Raw genomic sequence first — 12,867 nt, 5'->3', positions numbered from 1 at the left:
CTCTTCCAAACAAAGACATTTAACTATTACTGATGAAATAAAGTATATACCAATACTAACCTAATTTGGACATGGATTTTGCGAACATAACAAGTAACAAAATTAGATATAATTGGGGGAACCAATGGAAAAAGAAACGCATCCAGTCTGTGTTCACATGGTCTTCATTAGACCTCTTCTCCAGATGAAAAGGATGATCTGCTTTGCTGTAGTTATAGAATTTGGTAAGAGTGTTGTGCACTATTATATTGTGTATCTCTAAGAAAGGTATCTGCCATTCTGTCCTAGGCCTTTTTTTTTTCCCCAGTCTTTCTTCTTCAGGTGGTGCAAGTTTGTAATAAATTGAATGGAAAGTGTTAGTTGCATTTTCAAATTTCTGTACCCATAATTCTGCTTGATGACATTTGTATGTCACACTGGTATGTGAGCATCTGGTATGTGTCATAGTACACATTTCAGTACTGGTGTAGACTTCGCATAAATGATGAATGACTCCTTGCGGGAGTACCATACCACTTAGATACTGGATACTTCAGTGTGATGGCCCGATTACCATGAAGATGAGTCATATAACCAGTAAGTAGATGGAAGAGACTGACAAATGCAGTTTGACTTGACAGCGTGCATGGCTGCATGCTTGCTGAGTACATCAACTTGAGCCCCACAGGTAAGGAACAAAACCCACTACCATTCCAGGAATGTCTTTATGGAGGGAACGAGTGTCACACCACTAAACGTAACTCCTACTCATCTCTGAAAGTAACCACAATAGGTAAAATTCCAAGCTATATAAACCCACTGTATTATTCCTTTTATTACTGAACAATAGTTTCAATTTCTTGGTAAAATCATGAGCTTCACCTGTAGGTGAACATTCTTAAAATCTGCTGTAGCTCATGGCAAGCAGCAGTGCACTTTTTCAAAGAGATGCTGGGCAAGGGATTGAGAAAAGCTGAAAAAATCCGACTTTTAACAGTGGATGTGCTACTTGCACGTCCATACCTCAGTGTTGACACACACACTAGATGGAAGCAATCTGAAGGCAACAGGGAGGAGGAGGTGACGCAGCAGGAAGATGGCTGGTCCCAGGCTGGTGTGATGCAGCTTCAGACTGGATGGGAGGTCAGGTCCTGCAGGAGCCCATCGAGAGCAACTGAGGGGAGTAGGGGAGCAGAGAGGGAGACAAAAGAAAGATCTTGTCCTAACAGCACTGATGAACAACACACCACCAGCACACCAGCACACCAGCGCCCAGCAAACAGCACAAGGGGCCTGGACTCGCCTACAGCCACATGCAAGAACTGATCAAATGTGACTTCCCAGCAGCTCTGCTTACCTGTAGCTGGTGTAGAGCTAATTGAACATATCATGTAGGTGCTGATAATAAAGTCAGGCTCCAGGTACCTGCTGCCAGTGTGTCCCTCTATTTGGGCTACCAAGTGTCATAGCTATTCACCCTCTCTGTGGGGAGTCTCTCATCCAGCTGTAAGACCTAGCTGGTGAGCAGACCAAAACCATTCCCCTTAGTCAACTGCTATAACCATGAGTGGCAGAGGCCCTCTGTTGGCATGCAGCACCCTCTGCGATTTTACAGTGCTAATCAGTAAATGAAATACCCAGCTACGCCTGCTGATCAGACTGAGCTATGAGAATGAAAAGCTATAAGCAACAAAATCAAACAGATTAATAAAGCCAATGAATCTGTGGGAACAAGGCACTATTTCTGAAGACCAGCCTACTACAGGTCTCAGTTTTAAGTTGCTGTTGTTAGTCCAAATGTTTGAGACCAGTTTTGTGAGAGCATATTTCAGAATCAAAAGCTTGATGAAAAATGGGAAGTCCAACAACAGGTTTGAGACTGTTTCCCCTGTTCATATAGTGTGAGATTATGAAAGGTTTTAAAGTCTCCAATAGGTTCAGTAACATGTAACATATAGTCAACAATGAAGCAGGCTCCAGAAAGAAATCCTTAAGGTGTCTGTTAATATCAATATGTAGACTGTTTAGGAATTATACATTCAAGAATTAATTTGATACAATACCTGGTTTGAGAATTACAAGAATTCATGATAAAAGTGCAGGTTTATGTCAGCAAAGTTTGGCAGCAACTAGGAGCTTGATTTAGGTGTAGTGGAAACATTTTTAGAAGCAGCTCTTTCCACTGACTGTACGGGAGGTCTAATATAGTCCATCAAGTAACATAGTGTGAAAATACTCTTAGAATACCCTACAGTTGCCATTAATTTTGACATTGAGACTCTAGCCCTTAGAGAGCTCATTGGAACAGCTGATTAGGAAAGGAAGAGAAAATTCTACTGATCCTATAGAATAAAGACCTTGATTAGTCCCTCATGCAAAGAAGGGTTAACAAGGAAAACAGGCTAAGCTTTTCACTTTTTACGGTGCAGCTTCAGTTTAAAAGTCACAGGAATCAGCCACAAGGAAGTAAGTTGATAAGAAATCAGATTCTATCAGACTTTTCTGAAGCTTAATTCCAAAACGTAAGTAACAGTGTTGTTTTAAAAGAAGGTCAGACTCACTATATAGACTCAGTCATAGTCTTATGAGAGGGATTAAAACAAAACAACCAGTCCAGAAGACCAGGTTAGAGAAAAATAGAATCAATCAAATCTCCTAAAATATAAGAGCTGCAACTCGGAGCAAGCCAACAGAAAGAACAGGTAATTTTCAACAAAAGTGTAAGCTTTATTCAAAAGCTCTGCTTTTTGTTTAGGGACAAATACCATAAAAGAAATTTAATGATTGAGAAATGTAAAGGGATGAATCTCATGTAAACTGCTCCTGATTCAAAGAGTTTAGATAAATGAAAAAGAGAAAACAATGCTATAAAAGCCTTTTTCTAAAACTACAGCTGTGAGTTGTGAAACCTTGAGTTCAGCTCCTAGGAGGATCCTCCACAATTTCAACATCTCTGTACATCTCACAGTTAGAAAAGTAACATCTGATGACCCATTTTTAGAAAAAAGAGAACTGCTCCCTGATTTTTTTTTTAAATGAAAACAGATTTGTTTGCTAGAAGTTTTCAAACAGATACATCCTTCTTCATGCAGGAAGAGGTGTTTTTGACCACCTTCTTGTGACTGACAAATCGGTTTAGAGTTACTCTTGAGGTAATAAACCAAGCTATCGCTTGCACCATAAGATATATGGTAAGTCATCTTTGCTTCTTCTTCTTCTTCTTTTTTTTTTTTTAAACATTTAGTAGTTGCTTAGGTAGTCTAATGCCTGAGGTGAAAAATACTTGTGGAATCTTGCCAGTGTACTCATCTTAGAAAACTACCCTGGGGAAATGCATAGGATCTGTTAAATGGAATACACTATTTTTAAAGGACAGAACCACTAGAAGACTTGCACAGAGGATCCAGGTAAGCAAAGAAATAAATCTCTAGCAATTGATCTGAGTAAGAAATATAATGGAGTATGCCTCTCTGATTTTTTCTCTGAATATGTTATATAATGATGGAAATCTGCATTTTAAAACTGTTACTGCAAAGACAAAACAGCTTATTTGAGTGAAGAGTACTTATTCTTCTCACAGGATGACTACAGAAAATCTGATGTTGTACTTTAAACACTCTGTCTCATGAAACCTGTTTACATGCAGCGTAGCTTAGCATTTTACCTCCATTTACTACACCTTTTTAATTGTTACCATTTTATAGCACTGTACAAATGAACTGAAACTCACTTTAATAAAATCTTTGCCTCTTAAAAACAGAGCTCTGACCTGAAACTCATCATGAAACACCGACATGTGTTTGCTCAGCTTTCCTATGTAGAGCTTTTCTCTTGAAAACTGCATGACTGCTAGTCCCAACAGAGCAACAAATTTGTACAGCAGACTGCAGATTTCTAGAAATACTGCATTTATCTAAACTGTATTCAAAATAATACAGACCTCTTTTTTAAATATCCTTTCTTCAGAGATTTTCCAGGATTATCTTTGGGGTTTCTTCCTAACGATGAAGAATCACAAGCTCAGTCAGATATCTCTAATTAGGTAAACAACCCAGGCTGATTAACCCAGTGAAGCATTCTAGCCAGTGGCCAACACTTGTTTCCTAAAACAGTGAGATTATAGGATGAATGATGATTATAAGATTATAGCATGAAGCACAAACCCACTTACAATTCCTTTTTCTGGTTTCCAAATTAGTATCTGTAGTTTCCACTGTCAGCACGTGCTGGATACTACACACAATTCAGGGTAGTGAGTACTTTTGCAGAGAGAGGCTTCTGAAGCAAAGGCAATAGGGCTCAGTTAGCGGAAGGAAGGGCTCAGAAGGGAAGACCACAACTTAAGCACGCAAAAAGGATTGAAAGGAACAAGATAAGATGCGGGGAAGATGTGGTTGTCATTCCGAGAGGGCAGAGGAAAAGGAGGGAAAGCACTGAGATAGCAGTTAGCAGGAAGAAGGGGCTGTCGCAAAAAGAATTACCGCAATAATATTGAGGCAGCATTTTGCAATAATATTTGCATGAATCCCATCAATCACATACTTATAAAATCCCACTCTGGGTTTATGACCCAGGTGTTTTTCATACCCATGTTTATGCATGAGCATCACACAGGTGCAAAATGATCAAAACGGGACATGCTGGGTCTGGCACTGTTGCAGCCAGTCTCTCATCCCATAATCCCAGTGTACAGCATGACTGACTGACACTTTGGAAATGGGGATATTTAGCTATATGCAGTACCAAGAACTTGCACTATCAGGGCATGCAACATAGATCTAGCAGATCTAGCTGAAGGGAATATTAAATATTTGTGCAGTGCCCAAGTCTTGTCATGTTTTGAAAGAAGTAAGTTGCTGTTTTGGACCAAAGAGTGTTTTATAAAGGTGCCTCTTTTTTTTCCTTAAAAGAGTTGCTGAAAGTACTTAAGAAATATAAACCCTTAGATACTTTAAAATCAACTTATTTACTGTCAATACACCTTGAGCCACAGCCACTTCCTTTACCAACAAAACCATTACCTCAGTATTGTAATAACTAGTAATAGTACGGCTGTGGAAAAAAACTGTTTCACAGAGTTTGCCAGAGCTTCCTGAAAGCTGGTCTTTCAGGAGTTTGACAGCACTTATTTTCTCCCCAAGAAATTGTATCTAGGCAAAGCTGAGACCCAAACTGTTAAAACTTGCCAATTTTCTCTTATTCCTTGCTATCCAAAAGAAAACTTCATGCCATACTCAAGATGCCAAAGTAATGTCTGAACATGGATGTTCTCGTTCTTGACATTGTTAGGAGCAGAGTTGACAGCCAGACTCAGGAATAACTTGGGGAAGGGGCAGGAAAAAGGTTTGCAAAAGCAGCACCTCTTTTTGTTAACAAGGTGCAGATTTTGCTTCAATAAAGCTTCCTCCTTTTTGGGCAGATTCCTATCTGCACTGTGCAGCATAAGAATCTCCACCAGGAGCTGGCAGCTCAGGAGATACTCAAATCCTCATTTTTAAGGTCACAGGAAAGTGATCACAGACCTAGCAACCACTCCTTTCCGCAGGACCTCAGCTTAGGTTTAGCTAGGTTAACCACTTTGACACAAATTAAGGACGTTAGCATTTTGAGCAATCTGCTTAGAGGAGAAAATAGTCCTTTCACCTGAACAGTTTTGTCTAGAGAGATGCAAAGAGACGCTTCAGGGATTTCAAAGGCTGTAAATCAAAATGGACCACAGCAAGGGCAGACACCAAAGTCGCAGGCCTTTACCCGCTCCCACTATAACAGAACTTGCCTGAGGGCTTTCACAGCTCTGCTGCACACTCACCTCCCAGGCTGTCACTCCTTCTTGCAAGGGAAGCCCAGTCCCTCCAACAGTCCCCAAACCAAAACTGGAGGGACAGAAAGTTTGGGCAGCCCTTGCACTGCCTCAATTACTATGTCACCTCACTGGAAACACTGACTGACAAAGGATGAAGGACGATATGAAACAACCGCTGATAGCAACTGTCATCTTTTATACCATTTGCCAAGGTGTTTGCCCATCTGTTCTTTCTACAGGACTGCACACTGTTTTCCTTCCAGAGCTACCTAAAACCAGCACGCTTCCATGGCCTAGCCCTGACCCACACTCTGTAAAGGACACAACGTTTGCCATTTTAACCCAGGCCAACGCTGCCGACTTGCTGCTCTGCAACACCCAGGACAGTGGGTCCACCAGGTGGGTATGTTTAGTACTGTGCAAAGGTCACTTCCACACCTCCAGTGACCTGATTCCCACAGGCATTAAGGTTCCCAGGAAGCCACAAACAACCTGAACAAGTGGCAGTCAGTTTGTTATACCTATGCCACAGTGCCTTTGCAGGCACCATTTTACACCTTGCCAGAGCCTGGTCCTCCTTGGCTCAGGGCTACGGTACGGGCCGGCACGATGCGAAGGCGGCCAGGTGCCAAGGAGAAGCACGGCTACACCCTGTGTGCCAGCCGCTGTGCTCTCCTGCTGCTGCCTTGCTGGCTCACTCCACCCCTTTGGAAAGCCAGTGCTGAGCACAACAGCCCTGAACTACCCACTGCTCGGGTTAAATTCACCATTCCTCTGCTTCTGGTTGGGTCAGGCTGCTGACAGGCTATACGGATGAGGAAAAATGCATCAGACAGCGTACACGTAGGAAATGACATGCAGCACACTTCCAACATGCAGCAATGCGACTTCACAGGTATACAGATCAGTTCCCTGGGAGCTCTGCAATTTCATTCCTTCCACACATTGACATTGTAATGCTTATGTGCTCAACAGCAAAGAGCATTCCAGACACAGACATCAGCGTGTTTCATTCTCCTCACTGCCAAGCTTGGAGTTTCCTCTAGTTTAACTTCCTTTTCTCCCTTTCCAGACCAACGCACCATGGAAAACTATACCACAGAATTAGATGACTTGGCACTGACAACAGAATTCGACTACGGCAATTCAGCGCCATGCATGGGAACTGAGGAAAAGCACTTTGCAGCAAAACTTTTGCCACCGCTTTATTCTTTGGTGCTCATCTTTGGCCTCACAGGCAACATGCTCGTTGTCCTTATCCTGGTAAAATACAAGAGACTGAAGAGTATGACTGACATCTACCTGCTCAATTTGGCAATTTCTGATTTGCTGTTTATATTTTCTCTTCCTTTTTGGGCTTATTATGCTGTTCATGACTGGATTTTTGGGGAGGCGCTGTGTAGAATTCTCTCAGGTGTCTACCTCCTTGGCTTCTACAGCGGGATCTTCTTCATAATCCTGTTGACCATAGACAGGTATCTGGCCATAGTGCATGCTGTGTTTGCTTTAAAAGCTAGGACAGTCACCTACGGCATCCTCACCAGTGCTTTCACTTGGTTTCTTGCTATTCTTGCTTCTGTTCCTGGGATAGTATTTCACAAAACTCAAAAGGAAAATTCACGTTATACTTGCAGTGCTCATTATCCATCAGAGCAGAGAAATGCATGGAAGCAATTCTTGACCTTAAAAATGAACATCCTGGGACTTGTTATTCCAATGTTAATTATGATCTGCAGCTACACGCAAATTATAAAGACATTACTGCAATGCAGGAATGAGAAGAAACATAAAGCAGTCAGGCTTATTTTTATCATCATGATTTTCTACTTTTTTTTCTGGGCACCATATAACATTTGCATTCTCCTGCGTGATTTTCAAGGTACATTTTCCATCACTACTTGTGAAGGCAGTGGTCAATTGCACAAAGCAACCCAAGTGACAGAAACAATATCAATGATTCACTGTTGTATCAACCCTGTAATTTATGCCTTTGCTGGAGAAAAATTTAGGAAGTATCTTCATAGCTTTTTCCGAAAGCAGATTGCATTCCACTTCTCTAAATACTGTCCTGTTTTCTATGTTGACACAGCTGAACGGGCTAGCTCCACCTACACACAATCCACTGCAGAACAAGAAGTTTCTGCTGCATTGTAAGTTGTGTCTAGCGAAAAAGTGGAATTGACTTTTGTGAAATCAAGTCTGTGATGGAAGCCTGCAGAGTCTGTACTGGATATTGGCTCTAAGGCAGCTGCAAAAATCACAGAATATGTATTTACCAAAGCGTGTATTTGCTCATATATTTGGGTATTTGTACATAAATGAAAAGGATGTATCAAATTAGCTACATAGATATGCTAATGTGGGATTCTGTAAAGAAAATTTTTTTTGTGGATGTACAAGCATAGTTTTGTACTATAGGGCCCCAAACCACAAAGGCTGAGGTACTAAGGTAGAAGGCTCATAAACTGTTTTTTTTTAAGTGAACTAGAGGTTAGAAATTGACATCTATTGACTCTACCTTACACAGGATATCTCACTCATTTAAACTCAGTCTCAGTCACATCTTTTACTAGCCTAGTTGTGTATCTCTGTAAATGATGCTAAATTACTGAGGTCTGTGATACAGAATCTTTACAAGTGGTACGGGAAAATTTTATATAGTTAGAAGAGACTCTGATATTTTCCTTTGCGTATGGTTCAGTTGGTACTCAACCTCTTGGATCTTTCTCATAATAGTTTTAATTACCAGGTGTTGATATCTAAGTGACTTGAGATTTTGATATTTCAGAAGGCTCTCTTTTAATCAACTGCTGGTTTATATGCTATTCATACTAAAAAGCTAATATAATGACCTATCATTGATCAGAAAATCAACATGTTTACAGTATTTTAAAAATAAAGTATTGCACATGGAGCTTCAACCAGGTTAGATCAAATGTGGATGAGTCAACAGGGTTTTAGCTTTTTAGTGCAGTGATTTTACTTGCCATTTTTCTAGCCTACATAAGAGAAAAACTTTAAAACATGAAATGAATGCAGTCATAATGGCTGCAAAACCACAACAGCATTAGAGGTGTGAAAACGATTTCTGAACAGTGTTGACCCAGATGTTTTCAGAGATAAGCATAGACATTTAAGTTATCAAAACATATGAATAAATAAAAATATTCACTGTTCTACAGAATCAAGGGCATAGAGCATCTCTCTTTTGTTTTAGAAACAGGTATCATTTCGGGGCTATGACAATGTTTTTTTCTGCCATTTAGGAGTTTTACAGAGAGCAAAAGCTTCCATAATTAGTAAGAGTGATGGTCAAATATGAGTGGGCTTCCCCTTAAAGCTCAGATCCTGCAAAGCACTTGAACTCATAGAAAAGATGAAATAAATATGGGGATACTCATGTGCTTAAGATCATACCATAATCAAGCTATTAACTGATTTAGGCCAAGTTGTCCTTTCTAGCATTTCTTATATTTCCCCTAAGTCATATGGTTTTGGACAACTCTGTCCAACTAAGTCATATGGTTTTGGACAACTCTGTCCAACTCTTAAAAGAAAGTATTTTGATTGCTGGTCTTATCCAGCAGGGCAATTTCTGTTTCCCAACTCCTCTAGATAGCCCTTTAAATAATATTTTCAAAGAAGCAAATGTTTCAAACAGCCCCCAAAAGATTTTATATTGCCAAATGCTTGTGAAAGGAGGAAGTGAAATAGGGAAATCTTTGCTTATCAAACCACTTGTTTTAAGTTATTCAGTTTTGTCATATTGAGCACCACTTTTGGACTACATCCACGTGGGAAGTATAACAAAAGTATACACCACCTTCTAATTTACAAGACTTTCAGCTGCATACTGTTTTTTAAGACCCTGTGCATCAGTTACCTTCTGGACTTTGTATATGCTTTTAAAACAGGTAACTATATCAGTATAAGAAGAAATAGGGTAATTTCAGCATAAAATGACAAATATGTGCACTTATTTTTTAAAGAGATAGGAAGCTACATGCAGTAACTTCTAGATAGGCTGGCTTTTTTTTTTCCTTTTTCACTTTATGAAAATATTTTTATATTTTATTCTGCCCTTGACAAGAACTTTCATTTGGCCCCTAAGACACCTTGCTTTTAAGAAGTTACTTTCTCTGGAGGGCTTTGATGCCAGGTAGGGTATGTATCTTTGCAGAAGCAAAGTACAACAACCAAACGTGCACGAGCACACTGACAAGCTTTCTGAGAGGCACGTTTAAAAGCAGCCCCAATCCTTTGCAGTGATGTCTTCTACAGCATGGATCTTTCCAAGCGACAAGCAGCTTCCAAAGGGAAAAGGTAGAAGTTAAACATCGGTGGTCCAGTGGATCAGCAGCTTATCAAGAGTTTCTATCACTTCACCAAGAAGGGACCACGCTTCAGTGAATGCGAACAAGCCAGATTTCAGCTACCGTAGTAAACTGTGATCCACATTCAAGGAGACAATAGAAAACACAGTATTTGGTAGCACTGCTGGTACATTCAACTAAGGACTCTGCCAATAGAGTGTAATAGTATTTTGTATTGTACAAGCCATTAAAGTTGGTTAATTTTTGTGTGTTAGACTTCTTGATCCTTTCCTCCCCACCCCCCCTTTTTTTTTTTTTAGAATAGCCCAGAAGAATGAAAAAGGAAGAGAAATTCCTCTTCATAGCAGGTTGCTATGATACTGAAAGAGCAGGCAGGACAAATTCAGGGTTTTACAAGTGGACTAAGAACCATCATCATCAAATAGCACAGGACCATCAAGATAACTCCAGTGTTCTTAACTGCTTGTCACTAATAATCTAATAATAAATACGCTATTTTGGTTGTCATTACATTTTGGTTTTGTTTATTTTTACACATGGGAAAAGCACTACCTCACACAGTTCACTCTGATCCTAGAAGATTAAGTATTTTTAAAATAAATAAGCATACAAAAGAATTTTTAGTGTGTTTAGGATCTGCCCTAGCAACCGAAAAGCTAACATCTAACAATTACAGTACACTTGTGCGCACACTTCCCTTCAGTTCTTAAGCTTTTGGTGCCATCACGTGGCCACACTGCAACGTTTCATGCTACCGAACATTCACTACCCTGGCAATGCTTTTGGTGCTTTCCTCTTTCGAAACATTTCTTTTCCTAAAAGCATCTTCTGTCAAAATAACCACCCCCACTACGGGCAGCATCAATATTATGCAAACAGCAGCAAGCCTTAGAAAACACTCATGGGGCCGCTAAGAATGGAGGTCCATTGAATGAGTGGGCATGGTCACCTTCTAATTGTTGTCCAAAATTGATGCTGGTATAGATGTCCATTGTAAAACCCTACCCTAACTATGCTTAGTTAACAGATTGTCTGAGCGCAGAGATCTAAGGTGACCCTAACTAAATCATACAATATGGTTTTGTTAAGTTGACAGAGTGTCCGGGAGCAGAAGTCTATGTGATGTATCACTGACTTGATCAGTAAACTGTGAGAAGTTTTAAGATCTGCCAAGGAAATTAGGGGAAAGGTAATTCTGGCAGGGGAAGATTGCGAACACTGACTCATAAGCCCCCTCCCACAATTACACCCCAGACTCAAACTGAAGGACAACTGAGCATGCTTATTAATTTAAATAGTAGGAGAAAAAGTTTTAACCAATCATAGCACTGCATACGTATTAGGGAATTAAATATGGTAATGAACGTGTATAAATAAAGGCTGACTTGATGATTCGGTGTGCTAGGTTTGTGGAATTACCACCTAGCACCCAAACTTGGGCAACTTTGAGAATAAAACAGTATCTTGTCTCAGTGTGTGAAGATTGGCTTATTGCACACCGGGTAAACGAGCCCTGTTTGGGACAACATAATGATTCAGATAGATGCAACAGTGTGAGATGGCAGAAATGAGGCTTGTTTTAATTCCTGCACAAGTTTTGCATGCACTCATGTTGTCCAGATTCCAGCCATCTGCTCCAGAAGGAGAGCATTTGACAGTCTTGCCCATAGCTTGGAAGTTACAAGAATAAAAATACATTCCCTACCGTATTTCCTTTGGAAAGACAGTAAGGATTGAAACTTGGATGGAAATGGGATGCTCACACTTCCAACTTCTCCCAGACCGTAGCAGCTGTGATACCCCTCCTATCGCCCTGCAGCAGAAGTCGGCAGCACCAGCACCCCAAGCCTATTCCAAGCGAACCCCCGTGATGGATTTACGGTTTTGGAGAGTAGGCGCCAGGTGCTGGGGACGCCGGGACTACAGAAGCAGCCTTTCTTGCCAACCTCCTACAGCAGCAACAATTCCCGGACCGGAGAGGCATCTCCTCCAGCTTACCGCTCACTAAGGCCCGCCTGGGCACCCTGAGGTCTTCAACTGCGCACTGGCCCACCACTGCCAGGCTAGGGGCGTAAAGCTGAGGGCACTGCACTGACAAGTAAGTAACCAGGTGCGATAACGCCGCAGGGATACATCATCATCATCATCATCATCATCATCATCATCATCATCATCATCATCATCATCATCAGCAGCAGCAGCAGCAGCAGCAGGAGGAGGAGGAGGCCGGACACAGCCGCCCGTTATTTACCACAGATCACTACCGGCCGCCGCGCGCGCTCCCCCCGCGCGCCCCGCCCCGCGCTCAGCCGCACCGCCCACGGGCGGACCGCGAGAGCGCACGCGCCGTCGCGTAAGGAGGCGGGCCCCTCCATTCCCCGCCCACCTCGCCCCCTGCAGGCCCCGCCCCCGCCCGTCCCCGCCCCTCCCTGCGCCTGCGCAGTGCGAGGTCTCCCTGTTTTCCCGCCCGCTGCGGAGGCGCTGGGCGGTGGGTGAGGGGTTGGGGCCGGGTTCCCGTCCCGCCTTGGGGCCGGGGTCGCCGTCGCGGTGGGGTGCATGGTTAAACCGGCAGCGCCGGGCACCCGCTGCGGAGCGGGGGCCGGTGGGCGCGCGGGAGCCCTGAGGTGGGCGCGTCGGGCGGCAGCGCCGGAGCCCTGGCCTGAGGAGGGGGCTCTGTGGGGAAGGTGGGCCCGGCCTCCCCCGCCTTCCCCCGCTCCTCTCCGGCAGAAGTGGGCGCCGAGGCTGGGCGGC

General features: G+C 42.4%; 1 protein-coding gene across 1 annotated transcript; it reads left to right on the top strand.

Annotated features, from left to right (window-relative positions):
- The first annotated feature begins 6,167 nt into the window (after positions 1-6,167).
- Positions 6,168-8,280, top strand: LOC142592857 (C-C chemokine receptor type 5-like). The gene is made up of 2 exons (XM_075704649.1): positions 6,168-6,181; positions 6,855-8,280. Exon 2 carries the CDS (start codon positions 6,866-6,868, stop codon positions 7,934-7,936), a length of 1,071 nt encoding a protein of 356 aa, XP_075560764.1. The 5' UTR covers positions 6,168-6,181; positions 6,855-6,865; the 3' UTR covers positions 7,937-8,280.
- Positions 8,281-12,867: the final 4,587 nt, after the last annotated feature.

The sequence above is a fragment of the Pelecanus crispus genome, chromosome 2 (assembly GCF_030463565.1).
Source record: "Pelecanus crispus isolate bPelCri1 chromosome 2, bPelCri1.pri, whole genome shotgun sequence".
Classification (NCBI taxonomy): domain Eukaryota; kingdom Metazoa; phylum Chordata; class Aves; order Pelecaniformes; family Pelecanidae; genus Pelecanus; species Pelecanus crispus.
The sequence above is the reverse complement of the archived record's forward strand: the minus strand, read 5'-3'. Positions and strand labels throughout refer to the sequence as shown.

Excerpts from the sequence above, each read along its gene's own strand:
- LOC142592857 (XM_075704649.1), top strand. The coding sequence starts at position 6,866 with ATGGAAAACTATACCACAGAATTAGATGACTTGGCACTGACAACAGAA.